The sequence below is a fragment of the Vulpes vulpes genome, chromosome 7 (assembly GCF_048418805.1).
Source record: "Vulpes vulpes isolate BD-2025 chromosome 7, VulVul3, whole genome shotgun sequence".
NCBI classification, from domain to species: domain Eukaryota; kingdom Metazoa; phylum Chordata; class Mammalia; order Carnivora; family Canidae; genus Vulpes; species Vulpes vulpes.
This window is the reverse complement of record NC_132786.1, coordinates 113,004,395-113,019,460: the sequence shown is the minus strand read 5'-3', so window position 1 is coordinate 113,019,460 and position 15,066 is coordinate 113,004,395. Positions and strand designations below refer to the sequence as shown.

The 15,066-nt window shown below is 42.5% G+C and overlaps 1 protein-coding gene across 2 annotated transcripts in view; it reads left to right on the top strand.

The window, feature by feature from the left end:
• AOAH (acyloxyacyl hydrolase) overlaps window positions 1-15,066 on the top strand; it is a 160,167-nt gene that overhangs the window by 109,663 nt on the left and 35,438 nt on the right. For both annotated transcript variants that reach the window (XM_025985823.2, XM_072764737.1), the window contains one exon: window positions 2,486-2,568. In XM_025985823.2, the coding sequence (XP_025841608.2) occupies window positions 2,486-2,568 (83 nt within the window). The remainder of the gene's footprint in view (window positions 1-2,485; window positions 2,569-15,066) is intronic.

Sequence of the window (15,066 nt, the reverse complement as noted above, 5' to 3'; positions counted from 1 at the left end):
TAAATAAACTGTCTGATAAGGAAATATTGAAAGGGGATCAAACAACTGTAAAACATTTGAGGGTAAATTGATGATAAATACTTAGAAAATTAATCAAAGAAACAAAAGGCTGCTATTAACTCTAGGGAAATAAAAGAATTTAGAAGGGAAGAAAAAGCAACCATAGATCAATTGTGAATAGTTAAATCCTCCTCTTGATGGCGGGAAGTGAATAGATAATACCAAAGACTACAAATCAAGAAGTGGACTTGAAAGTATGTTATTTAGAGATAAGAAAGAAAATGCCCAAAGACTCAGTCAGTTAAGGCTGAAATTAGTTGCCTCTGAGACTGAGGAAATGGGGAGGGGAGGGAAGTATGGGTTTGCCGTTTTATCCCTACAAGCCTTATAGACATAAATAGTGCAACTGCCTTTGCTCACATTCATCTTTTCAGGGAGGCTTGCTCCAACCACTCTAACCCTATTTCCCCTGCCTCCCTCCCTCCCTTTTTTTTTTTTCCATAGCACTTACCAGCTTCTAGCATCTTCTATAATTTGTTCATTCAGGATGTTTGGTGGGTTTTTTTCCTGATAGATTGGCAATAATACAGGGGTAGGGGTCTTTGTCTTCTCTATTTACCAATATGACCCAGGTGCCTAGAAGAGTGCCTGGAATATAGTAGGGCTCACTAAACATCACTCAAGTAATACAAATGTGACTTTTTAAAACTATGTGTATGGGTAGGTTTGATTTTTAAAAATAAAATAAATCATTCCCCTCAAAACTCTACCACAAAGCAAAAATTCCATACTTAAAATATTGCCCAGACACCTTGCTCTTCTATCAAAAAATATTATCATTAGTTTTCTCAGACTTTAAAAAGAATACTATTTCAGTGTATCCCAAGTGCCCAAACCTGATACATGTTTACCTTTCTGAAGCACTGAGACAGTTGGCAAGCACTATAGTATAATAAGTGAGACTCATGTAACACAATAAATGGTGATTTACGTAAAGTTGTGAGATATGAGGTTATTTTAATGAAGAGAAGATACAATACATTTGAAGAATAATCAAATACTTCTGAGTTTAATTATTATTCATTAGTCTATACCTGGTCTTATTTCAAAAAGGATTTTAGAGAGACCTATAAAAGTATAAAGAAATAACATTAAATTATGTTCAAATTAAATGAAAGCTTGGCAAAAGGAGATAGAAAATCAAAGATGGCACAAAGAGAAGCCAAGAAAATGACTTAAAATATGTGCAGTTATAAGCTGATACTGGTCACAAATTTGTCTCTGAACTCTGTGTCCATTAGTATTAGATTCAGGTAGAGGTAGCAAAGAGACTCAACATATGCATGGTTAAAATAAGATAAGGTTTGAGTTTATTTATCTCACATGTAAAATTTCAGAGATACGGTGTCCAGTTCTGGTATGGGAGCTCAGCTCCACTGGTCCTCGAGGATCCAGGGTCCTTCTAACTCACCCCTCTGACTTCCCAATGTAGAAGTTACCCCCATAGTCCAAGATGCTAGCATGTCTATTCTGAACAGCAAAATGGAGAAATGGGGTAAAGAAGGAGCAAGCGGCACCTGCCAAATGTTTCCTAAGAAATATTCTCAGAAATTGGATACTTTTACCTCTTAGTCCAGAATTGAGTGAAGTGGCCACTTGTAGCTACAAGGGAAGCTGAGTACATTAGTCATCATGTGGCACCATCATTCCCTGTTAAACCTTTTATTAAAATGGATGAAGGGGGCAGATGGATCTGAAGATCAACAGGAGTGTCTGCCATCTTCATAGCAACCGAAAGAAGAAATATAAGGTCAGGTTCAAAAATCAATGAACAATGTATAGAATCATTGAATCGCTATATTGCACTCCTGAAACCAATATAACACTGTATTTTAACTCTACTGGAATTAAAATTTAAAACTTAATAAAAATAAAAATTTTATTAAAAACACATTTATTAAAGATGACTAATTGCTCAAGAAACTTATAGAAGCTTTTGGTAAAAAGTTTAGAAAGGGGTGACTCTGTATGTGGGATTGTCTAAACAAAACCACGTTTTTAGCCAACAATGAACTGAACTCAATGATCTAAAAACTCAACTTTGAAAACTTTATTCTGCATATTTGTGTTTATTTATTAATAAAATAACTATTGAGGTTTGGGAACATGACTGAAGCCTGAAATTTAAAAAAAAAAAAAAAAAACACGGAAAGAAAAGAAATGAAAAAAAAGGAAGACTCTGAAGGTCTTTACAAAAATAAAAGTTGAATCTTACTACATGATGCAATGCATTTTATGGGACTGTTCCTTGTAACAACTCTTAATAATATATTGACAGTTTAGAGGAAACATGTCAGCAGAGTTTTGATTTTTCAGAGTTCATTTGGAACCACCCATTTTTAAAAAATCATAATAAAATTCTGTTTTTTGAACTTCATCATGTGAATGTCCTGATATTCAACATGCACGAATATATTTGTTTCAGAATTAAGGAAAACTCTATTTACCTTCGATTACGGAAAAGAAACCACTGCAATCACAGAGACTACCAGAATATTTCAAGAAATGGTATGTAGCTTTCCACCTAAGCCTTTTATTTTTTTTATATAAATTTATTTTTTATTGGTGTTCAATTTGCCAACATATAGAATAACACCAGTGCTCCTCCTATCAAGTGCCCCCCTTGTGCCCGTCACCCAGTCAGCCCCACCCCCCGCCCTCCTCCCCTTCCACCCCTCCTAGTTCGTTTCCCGGAGTTACAAGTCTCTCATGTTCTGTCTCCCTTTCTGATATTTCCCACTCATTTTTTTCTCCCTTCTCCTTTATTCCCTTTCACTATTTTTTATATTCCCCAAATGAATGAGACCATATAATGTTTGTCCTAAGCCTTTTAATGATTGATTTTATTTCATAAGTGTCACAAAAGCTGAGAATTAGATAGCAAGGACCACATAATAAAATGAACAGTCTCCTTTTCCCAGCACCAGGACCCTTTCTAGAGAAGGGCCCTGGGATTGCAGCATCTTACCCACAGCAGAGGAGAACAAGAACATGATGCGGTGAAGGCCTACACCAAGGGAGCAGGGCAGTCCTCCCCCAGCAAAGTTCTAGAAAGGCCAAGGTGCAGGACCTTCAAGGCTCAGGAGGCAAGACTTAAGGGGCCATTTAGCAGAACAAGGGCTGAGCAAAATCCAAGTGATTGCCAAGGCTCTGCCCTTCCCTCTGTGCAAAGTCTCCCGCATTTCTACCGGGGTTGGCGTTTTAAGAAAAATGGCTAAGTGTTTGTGGCTGAAATCCCCAAAGCTATTACGGAAAGGAATGCATTTTCAGAGTGTTGTAGAGACTTGCAGGTCTCCATCAGCTTCCCGTGTTTCCCAGGACATCGGTGTCCTCTGGGGTTGTTTCTCACCTACATGGTTCTCAGCTCCCACCTTGGCCACAGAGACAGTCCATTGCCACAAGATTTCAGCCAAACTCCTGATTGGCAAACCCATGTCTGCTAATGCCGAATGAATTGCCAAGCAATGTTTTGTGCCACCATAATGACGCGGAGACAGCAGACCATTAGGGTAGTGTGTTGCCACTCCATCTCCCCAAGATCTTACTCATCGGCCTTGGCACTCTTGCCCGCTACACCCAGATTCTGCTTACCATTCTAAGAACGATAGAAGTTTTCTTACTAATAAAATGATAGCTGCTATGTATTGCTCTCTTACCAAGTGCTAAAAATACTTCATGTGCAATATTTCAGCTTTTTTTTTCAACAACCTATAAAGCATGTATTACTATATTTCTTCAGTTCTGAGATACCACTGATGATAGTAACTCTGGGGAGTGTTGAGGGAGGAAAAAAGAAGAATTACAACGTGCACAACTGATTGCAGCACTCAGCTCACTATCAAACGTGTCAAAATGTATTTCTCAGAATTGAGCAATTATCATGATATCCACACAGTTACAGCTGAGAAAACAGAGACATATGGAGACCAAAAACCTTGCCTGAGATCACAGGCAGCAAGTTGCAGGGCTGGAATTTGTCGCTAGCTTGTCTCGCTACAATCAGACACCAGCGGAGGTACTACAGTCACTGGTCTGTGATCTGAGATGATCTCACAGAAAGAGATTGGCCTCACCTCTCTGCATATGAGCACCTCGGACAAGGTCGTGGAAAGATAGAACTGAACCTGGCTATGAATCATCACAGGTATAAAGTGAGCTGCAGCCCTGGCACTGTCTCTTTTCCATCAGTGAGATACCCAAACAGCCCCAGTGTTCTCTGTTCACGTAGACTGTAAAAAACAAAGAACAGGAATGCCTGAGTTGAATATCATGCAGCTCTAGAAAACGATGAGAGTCCATATATTTTTACTTAGAAAGACAAAACACTGCCAACAGAAAGATCAGGATATACAGCTGGACGGTCTAGCTTAATTTCTACTAAATGTTTTAAAATAAAAGGAGAAACTAGATGCACACAAGATTGGTAGGAAATACACCAAAATCATTATGTTTGATGAATTATGGGTAATCACTTTCTTTCTTCTTTTACTTTTCTGTTTCCTGAAGATTTTATTTTTACATAGAAATAGCCTTTGGGCGGGGGGGCGGAGGGGGACTAGAAAGAAACCGAGTGTAGGAACAGTAAAGGGCTGGCCCAAGATCCCATAGCCGAGGGTGTCAGGTGAGGGCAGGAATAAGCAATAGGACTCTACCAGAAATAGGGACGCCTGGGTGGCTCAGTGGTTAAGCTCACCTGCCTTTGACCCAGGGTGTGATCCTGGAGACCCAGGATCGAGTCCTGCATCGGGCTCCCTATGTGGAGCTGCTTCTCCCTCTGCCTGTGTCTCTGCCTCTCTCTGTGTGTCTCTCATGAATAAATAAATAAGATTTAAAAAAAAAAAAAGGATTCTACGAGAAACGTGGGCCGTAGGCTATTCTCCCCCTGTGCCTAGGACACAGCATTTCCCTCCCTCACAAGACCACAGACACATCAACCCAACATTGCTTGCTACCCACAATGAATACAGAGATCTTTTGTAAAATCAAAAACACCAACGTAAGGTATTCGAAAAAGTACAAAGTACAATTTGTAGTAGACGTTTCTCCCCTTTGTGGTACGCTGTCTTGACAGCATTCCTTTAAAATTTAGATCGTGGAGATAAAATGGGAAGAAAGAGATGGGAGGGAAGCCTAATCATGAAAAAAACATGCATGTCAAAATGGGATGAAAACCTGCGCCTTCTGTCGGGCTCACGTCTAATAAATAGATGGCGGAGTGTAAGGAGGGGTGGATTACTTCCTCCCTCTTCTTTAGATTTGCAATTCTTAGAAATACCTAGAATGTACACTTTGTCTAGGACGACTTCTTTGAAGATGCTTCTTGACTCTTTTTCTGAGGATGTAATTCTAAGAGGGTTTTTATTGCAGCTGCTGCTGTTGTTGTTTTAGTTTCTCATAATTACTCATTATTTAATGTTCTGGTTTTATTTCCAGCCCTTCTTCCTATTTGCTGTTGCTTTTCCTCACTACGGGTTTTCTTTTAATATTATGCAGCCTGTAACCTGACTAGCTGTGCCAAGTTATTTCAATTATTCCCTACGGTTTTTATTGGATATAGGAAAAGTCAGCCTTCTATGCCTTGCATATTTATGGCTACACTTAGGTTTCAGAACCAGTGAGAGAGGGGCAGGTGGAGGGAGAGAGAGAAGGGAGAAAGAGAAGAAAGAGTTGAATAGAATATTAAAGACTTTCTTAAAAATTGTATAGTAAGAATTAAAGGAACAGCTCTTATTTTCGTCTTGATGTTTACGTACAAGATCTGGAAAACGTCTATAGATCCTTCTACTGTGAACCAGTGATCCAGTGGCTACCAGTGATTATAAAGCATTTTAAAATGTAAAATCTTTAATTTGGATTCTGATTCTCCAGCATGGGGGTTAGGCCCAGCAAGCATCCTGCTAAATCATTACAGTCACCAAAGCAGATTGTTGGCAGTGGCTCCTACAGCTTCCAACCTGCCCCAACAGCCCTGGGGTAGAGGGGCCAGTGTAGTGCAGGAGAAAGCATCAGAACACCCCACAAAATGTCACCCCACTTCTTGGAGATGTGCAAAGCAAGGCCCAGAGAACAGACTACAGATTTTCCCTTCTTGTTACTTCATAAAATCTCCTTTCCTTGCCGTGTAAACTAGTAGCCTGGTTTTGAATTCAGGCCCTAGAACTGGTGTGCAACTTGGGCAAATTGTTTCATTTCTCTGCATCTATAAAATGGGGGTCATGGTTCGATGAACACAACTGCCAAAGGTGACCTGGGATATCATTCTGGGTTGCCTAGACGACAAGCTAGCTCCAGTGGGCCGCCTTCACCCTCTTTTGCTGGGAGAAAGGCTGCACCCAAGGTCAGTCTGATGATGGGGTTCAGAGAACAAACCCTGCCTCATTAAGTTTGCCCCTTCTCCAGGAAAACCGATTTTTAAACCACATCACATGACATTGTGGAATTCATCACAAACCCCAGATGGGGCCCACTTCGCACAGCCGGAATAATAACAGGCCATACCTGAACTTCACAGAGCTATTAGAAGGTTGAATGGGAAAAATGCAGTGCTTGCTCAATGTCCATCATCATTGCTGACTCCACCTACCACCTGTCCTGTTGTTTCCTCAACATTTAAAAAAAATCAGTTACTTTTTCAATGTAAAATGTTTCTTTAACCAAACAAGTAGATTTGAAAACATAAAATACATTTAAAAGACACATGTCCATGATGGGAAGGCCTGTTGCTCCCAGAGGGAAAGGATAGAAAAGGGGGGTATGCCCTCTTTAAATGCCCCGTTTAGGGTTGGGCCTCCAGACCTGGGCAGGAAGGTGATGGGAATGGGTGAGGGGCAGTCAGCTGGACCTGGAGAATCTGGAAGAAGAAGACGGCTCCCTGTGGGAAGAAAAGGGTGAGCTTGGTATAGGAGTGGGAAGTGATGGAGCCTGGTAAGCAGCAGGCCTGAGCTTGGCTAAGGGGAGCTGGGGCTGGGGCCAGGGGAGAAATGGGCAAACTGCGAGGGAGCCCTGAGGAATGGGAGTTAATCATGGGTACAGACTGGGCAGCAGGCTAGAGCTCCCCTTGCAAGGCTGGAGGAGGATTGGGGTGAAGGGGAGTGAGATCTGAGGGTGGGGCAGCTGAGGCTGCCTGAGGATGCATCAGGCAAGGGATGGAAGCTGTGGAGTGGGAGAAACTGGAGAACAAGCCTTGACTGGTTGAGCTGGGAGCTCTAGAACGTGCTACTACAAGGAAGAGAAATAGATGAGGGATTTCAAAGATGATCACCTCTGAGAGGCAAGACCTGTAAGTGTGGGTGCCAGTCAATATCCGGCTGGGAGCCTGATGAGGCACACAAAGACCCCCAAACCACCTCCCAAGCCCATGCTGCATGTTCCACTTTTGGGGGCCTTGGCATTGGGCCTCAGGGTCGCAGGGCCTCAGAGCCCCATGCCCAGTGAAGATTCAGTGAATGCCAGCTTTTATTCAGCCCTTTTAATCAGACCTTTATTCATTCAGGTCCTAGCCTGACCTCTTTGCCCCTCGTTCACACGTCCAGGAAAACCAACCTCCGCCTCATCGCACAAACCCTTTGTTGCTGTCTCTGTTGTCACCCTTTCCTTGGTTTAGCTGAGTTCCTTGCTTCAAGTCTGACTTTCTGGTGTGACAGAGCACAAGCCCCCCTGGGGTGGGGGGCAATATCTGTACTCTCAGCACTGAGCTCAGCCTCTGCCACACGTAGTAGGGACCTGTCAACCAGACACACTCTCTTTTGAGCCCAAATGACTTTCAAGCGTTACATTCAGCCTTTGAAGAGAAGAAAAGCACACACAGTAACCCTTTGCCAACCTGAATACCTCCACAGTGGGCAAAAACCACCACTGGCAAGATGACGCTTTATCTTTAAAATAAAGGGTAGAAGAAAACAAATGTTAAAGGGGTAGTCAATGTGTATTTTTAAGGAAAGAAAAATTCATGAGTCATCCAGTTCCAAAGCAAACAAGACTCATCTGCTTGAAAAGGCAAACAAACCCCAGCCCTTGGGCCCCCATGGCCCACAGCGCACAGCCTGCAGACGAGGCTACGCTGACTGACCCACTTATGGGCCTCATGTAGCATCTCCAGCTTCCAAAGGAGACTTCACTAGCTTGGAATGTCCTTTTCACTGGCAGCCTTCCTCGTTTTGTTTTTGCAGGTTTTAGCAAAACCCTAGTGTAAACACCTATTTCTGAGTTGTTTTGTTTACAGAAAGCCAAAAGTGCTTACTTTCAGGAATCCTTTTTTCCAGGCCCCATCTCCCATGCGGTGTGAGGCCACCCCTCTCCGCACACCCATGGACTCACCCACTCACCAGGAGTGCGCACAGGGGACTCCCCGGAAGTGCATAGATAAGAAACGTGGAAAATTTTAACACGTGGCCAAAGTGCTTGAGGTCCAGCCTCACCTACTCAACCCTGCCTCAATCCCTTTGCTGCAAACCCAATTTGAGTTTAAACCCCAACTTCTCCCCACGGCCCCCCACTCCAAGAACTTCTTGCTGGTTCCCTTCTTTATGTTTATGATAAACCATCTGGAGAATGGGAGAGAATCTGGCAGGCTGGAGAAACTAGAGAGAAGGGACAAAATTCGGGGCATAATATGAAATTTATATTCCATAGGCTAAGCGGGAGGAGAGGGTAGGAGGAGCAAAGGAGTGAAGGAAGAGTTTCTTGGGCAGATGGAGGAGGGGGGCCCTGAGCAGAAGCCAAGGGAGTCAAGAAGGTAGGAGAGGAGAGCAGGGAGCTGCGAGTCCTTGGGGGCTATGAGCTCAGCCCAGGCTCCCTCTTGATGCTGTTCAACTGCTGCTTCCACACATCACTGCTCTGAGATGAACCCCACGAGATTACCAGCAAAGAAAATCACCTTATTTGTGTACCGCAGTACAATATATTCCTGTCGCTCTCTAGAGAAAAGTTGGGAGGGAGGTGAGCACCAAATTCATCTCCATGCCTTCATTATTTCTGCTGATATTTCTGAGCACCAGTCTCTCTAATGGGCACAGAGCATAATAAAAAGACTAAAAATTAAGGCATACGTGACCACACTGAAGCCCTGACCTCTCACTGGCTGCCTCCATAGCCTCAGTGCGTCCCTCTTTGTTCTGAGCCTCAGTTTCCCTATGTGTAAAACAAACTGTTCCAGGAACTGTTCAAGTTCACGTAAAAGTAGAACTAGGATTTCAATGCACAAGTCAGAGGTGCAAAAGTGGGGGAAAGCTCCTGCACGATGACCAGGCCCTGGCTGAGAAGCAGAAGGAGCGAAGGTGCCTCTGAGGATGGTTCCCTCATGTCCACTCATGTCCACTCTAGTGAGAATGTACATGAGGGAACCATCCATCCTGCTGTTGGGCTCATACAGATGTGCCAGAAAGGAGTCTGCTCCCTCAACAAGCAAAAGAACTGTCATAGGAGCTCGCCCTGAGCACAGAAACCATGATTCAGGCCTTCCTCCATGCCAGGAAGGAACACAGTGATGTCCTCTCAGGCTCTTGGCAGCTAATCATGAATTCTACCCAGGAATACTGTCAAGGACCATTGGTCAGGGCACGAGTCTCCAGGAGCAGCCATTAACAGGATGGGTGGATGCAGCTGCAGAGTTGTGTGAGATTGTCAGTGCTATTATTAATCTTATAGATTTTAGCTAATAATAAGCTCTGCCTGCCAACTTAGTTCAGATAGCTTTAATGGGGGGGGTGTTCATAGAATGAGTGGCTTATAAACAGCAGAAATTCATTTCTCACAGTTTTAGAGGCTGGAAGTCCAAGATGAGCGTGCCAGCAGGGTCAGGTTTGGGGTGAGCGTCCTCTCCCCGGTTGCAAACTGCCAACTTCTTGTTGTACCTTCTCAGGACGTGGAAGAAAGAAAGCACACTAGCTCTCTGCCTCTTCTTAAGGCCACCAGTTCTACTCAAGAGAGCTCCATCCTTCGGGCCTAATTTCCTCTCAAAGGCCCCACCGCCAAAGACCTTCAGAATGGGGATTAGATTTCAACACACAAATGTTGGAGGGACACAAATATTCAGCTCGTAAAAGTAACCTCTCACCCAGGCACTATGCTAAGTTCTTTAGGTATTCTATCCCTATTTAATCCACAAGCAACCCTATTTTACAGGTGAGGAAACTGGGGCATGGAGAGGTTTAATAACTTTGGTTATTAATGGTCCATTAGCTGGTCAGTGGTAGAGCTTAAGCCTGGGTCTGTCTCATTCCAGTCATGTCAGAGCCCGTCTGTCTCCGCTCCCAACCACACCATGCTTTCCCCCTTCCAGATTCTCTCTAAGGCCACCATCTGTACTACATCTGTACTATCTTCACTTCACTGTCCAGAACAACCAACACCTGCCCTGGAGAGGTAGGTAATCAGAATTGGATATCTCAACCCAGTATTAGAAGTAATCAGAATTAGAGAAAATCAGAATTAGATGCCCCGACCAGCATTCTGTGCCAGCCTTCCCTCTTTCTCAAAAGGGGTCCTCTCAGAAAGGGATAGGCAAGAAAAAAAGTAAAAGAAGGATGAAGAACCATACCATAAATGAGTATCAATCCAGGCTTCACTGAATTCAGTTACACCTATGAGACCTTGTCATTTTTATTACCACCACCTCCCCACCTCCTGATCTCTATTCTCAAACAAAATAGATGTTGTACCTTTAACTTGCTAACTGAGCATCTGCTATTTTGTTCTTAACAAAAATGTATAACCTGAATTTAATCAGGAGGAAATATAAGACAAACCCAAATTGAAAGGCACTCTATAAAATAGTGCCCTTCAAAAGTGTCAAGGTCAAAAAACACTGAGGAACTAGGCCAGATTGAAGGAGACTGAACTGACATAAGATTGAATGCAATATATGATCCCGAGTAGGACTGTCCCAGAAAGTGTTGGGTCTGAGCTGGGCTCACCCACTAGTGGGACCGTCAGTGAAATCTGAATAGCTCTATGGATGAGACAATAGCCTTGTACCAATGTGAAGTTCCTGATTTTGATCAAGATACTATGATTGTGAGAGATGTTCCCATTTAGGGAATTTGGGTAAAGGGAAGGTGCAGGTCCTTTGTTCTATTTTTGCAACTCTTTGTAAATTATTTCAATCTTTGTCTGTTATTGCAACTTTCTGAAAATCATTTCAAAATGAAAATTTTTGACACAATTTCTTAAAAGCCACAGAGTACTGGAGAGAAGCAATGCAATTACCTTGGCTGTGGAAGTAGGCCCTCAGGAAAGTATTTAGTGAACCCAACTACTGGGTCAAACTTTTGGTCTCCACCCAAAATGTTGAGAGAAGATGACAGAAATTATTTATAACAAAACAACTAGGACATTTCTATTTGGGAGCTGTGATCCAGTGTGCTCACAGCCGCAATGCCAGATTTTAAAGTTAATTTTTGAGATGCTTGATCTCAAAGATAAATGCAGATAGGCTTAATGCCTGCAGGTATCAAAACTTGCTAATTCTACTAAAGACTAAATGTATCTCCAAGATACAACGTTTGATATAGAAACTTTTGAAAGAAAAACATTTCAACTTGACACATTTCATATAGAGAGACACATTTCCCTCCTTTTTTTTAGGGGGATTTATTCCCTTTTTTTATTTAATACTTTCAAGGCTTTCAGTCTCAAAGAATCATTAAACAATGGAGACATTCTGACCCAAGTGTAGCTATTTCTTAAGATTTGTCTATGCAGCCCTTCCTGGCTTCTCCTTGTTCCGTGCAACTCATCCAGTTTAAAGTAGAGCACCTGACAATGATTATAATGTGAAAAGTATGAGCTTTCAATTCTTCTATTAGATCAAGATTTCCATCCTGCACCTCTTGAATCTGCACACCTACAGAAGGCAAGTTCAGGAGCAAATATCTTAGACTATTTTATGTCATTGTCAATGGCAAGGGTTCCTGAAGTCCTAAGGGGTCCCCTTTCAATAGATCCCTTTTGTTTAGGGCCTAAGATAAAGGACATTATGGGGAAAGTTCACTGCTACTCGTGTTGATAGCTTATATGAATTTGCTGGGTTTTTTATCAACTCCAAATCTTGCTGGGATGTGCCTTTTACCTCTGGTCTTCTCTTTTACTTCCCTCCTCCTCGTCTTCCCCTTGATTTTGCCCTCACCACTCCCTCTGTTTCTTCTCCGATTTTGTAATAGCTGCTAGAAATAGAAAGATGAAAAGACAAAGTCCCTGCCTTCAAGGAGATCATAACGAAATGGAAAAGAGAGACAAATAAGGAAACAACTATGGTTCTGATAAAATGACACGAAAACAGAGGTAGGTTGAGGTCCCTGGAGGTGAGAGGCATTTACCTCTGTCTGGAGAAGGACAAGAAAACTTCCCAGAGGAGGTACATTTGAGCAGTGCGCCCTGCAGGAAAAAAAAAAAAAAAAAAGGAATCCAAAAAGCAGAGGGAGATGGTGACTCAGTGCAAAGAGGCTCCAAGGGCAAAATATCTTTGAGAAAGAGAAGGAGAGAAGTTCAGCATGGCTGAAGGATGTTTGTGAAGCTCTGTCAAGTTTTGAGACCAGGAGGCAGGTGAGCACCATGCTGGGAAGGCTGTTACATTCTTTTAAAAATATACATTCTGGGAAATCGTTTATCTAGTTTGTCACAGAAATTCAGAGCCACGCTTGTGAATTTGAAAGCATTTTCAGTAGTAGAAACACCATCAGAAACTGTCACAACAAACAGTTATTAAGTGCCTACTATTTTGAGCTCAAGGTCAACGTATTAGTCTGCATGTTTCTACGTATTACAAACAAACACTTTTAGAGAAAAGAAGGAATTTAAATTTCTTATGGCTGATTTTTTTAAACTGGATTTATACAAGCTGTACTCTTCAAAATGCTTCCTCAATTATAAAAATATGAGCCAAATCTGCAGTACTTAAACCCTGATGGAAGTTTAAAAACCATTATTAAATTTACTTTAGGTCCATGGATGACAACATTTTACACTCTCTATAATGTTTTTTAGGTTGCTGGTGGAGGTACAATAGAGTAAGGACACTCAGTCTCTCCCCATGGGAATACAGCTAGGACACCTGGCCAGAAAGGATGGGACATGTGCTGGAGAACTGTGGAAAGTAAATAGCAGCAGGTTGATTGAAGAAGAAAACCAAGACCAGGAGTACCACCAAACCAGCAGTGAAATTAGCATTTTGTTGTCCTCTGATACCTCCTGACCTAGACTCAAGGCTACTTGATCTATTTCAGTCATTACTAATGTCTATTGTTCAACTGGCATCTGAGGTGGATTATTGCTTAGTAGCTGTAGGACCTTGACCTAGTCTCTTTCTGTCTCTGGGACTCATCTGTAAAGTAGGCTGACTGATGACGTGCTCCTGGAGGTCCCACCCTGTGCTGATGCCCCAAGATTTCACACATGACCACCAAGGAGCACCAAAAGGCTGTGGCTGAAGGGCTGCATGAGTTTGTAAAATTTACCAACTTAAGATATCTAACCACAGTTGCTTAAGACGCTTGTCTCTTTCCAATTTGGCTTCCCTTTATGTCAGGTCTCATTGTTGTGTTTTACATCATTTTCCTTAAAGAGAATCCCCCAAGATATATAAACTTCAGACCTTGAAACCTAGATCTGCCCCTGTCCTACAGTCCTAACCAAGATGGCATTCAACTAGAGATTTCTTTCTGAGTCGTATGCAAAAAAAAATCAGGTATTATGCTGGAAACTAATTAGCAGGTTCCTGTTTTAGAACTTCAGGAAAGAAAACACCTAATTTTCTTTCAGTAGGAAGTTTAATATGACTTCTTCAGGGCTTCTTGGAACCCTAACACTTTATGTACATTATCTGTTTCGTGGCTATAAGCTTCACGAGAACAGGAACCATGGTCTTTTCTATTTGCTGATGTGTCCCCAGTGTCTATTGCAATGCCTGGCCCAGAGTGAGTATCCATAAGTGTTATCAAAGTGGCGCATTAATTTATGAAGACCTAGATTTAGGTATACCTTGTCTTTTTCCGTGAAGAATTTGAGACGGAGCACACGTCTTCTGGGCCAGGAGCAAAGAGTTACAAGCTCATTTACTAGACCACTGAAAGTGTCTTACCAGTTGATTTGAAAGCCCAGGATATGAAGCACTTGCTGGCGTGGCCAACACTAATCTGCCAGTGGAAATGTAAGCTGGAATTTATGTGTAGAAGGACCACCAATGCTGAGAGTATGTGAAACCCTTCTTCTCTTCTTGCAATGCACTATTCCTCATTTAAAAGGCACTAAACGAACCAGAATTCAGACTTGGTTGGCCAAAGAACACCCCCTTCTTTCCTTCACTGGAGACAGGTAGATTCTCTCTTGGACCACCTTGATGAATTAAGTCAAATTCCCCTCCTTCATAGTCTTGCCTTTTCCATTTCTCTGAACTTTCATCACAGATACCAGACTATGGACCTCTCAAGGGTAGTGGCAGTTCTTCAAATGCTCCCCTTGTTTTGCCAAATCCCACAAGCTAGGAGCTGCCTTTGCTTCCTGCTCACATCTTCCAGAACCAGCTGCTTCAGTATTCTCTACAAATGGCAGCGACAAAATCAGCAGCTGAGAAGCCTGTATCCAGGAGGAGAAAGACAACAGAGCTTGGGAGGGAGAGAGACAGCAAATGTTGCTGGGGCTTCAATGGAATAGCAGAACAATAGGAAAAGGGAATTAAGAAGAGAAAGTGATGTGGGAATTACCTAAGCTAATTACATAATCTCATCAAACTAAGATCCCCAAAAGGAAATGTAAATTGTGGAAGGCTCAACAACTCTAGAGCACAGAGAATTCTGTGCTTATATTATAAATATTCACCAGGAAAAAAAAAAAAGATTAGCATTTGGGTAAAGAAGAGTAGGCATGTCCTCTCTCCCTGAGTGGTTGCTTGTGATTACTGTTTCCAAACTCACCACATCCAGTTGAGGTTGACCTGCCATCCTTGTCCTGCGCAGCAAAGGGATGCAGGTGGTGTGGGCAGGGGAGGAGGCTGCCTATGGGACAAGCCATGAC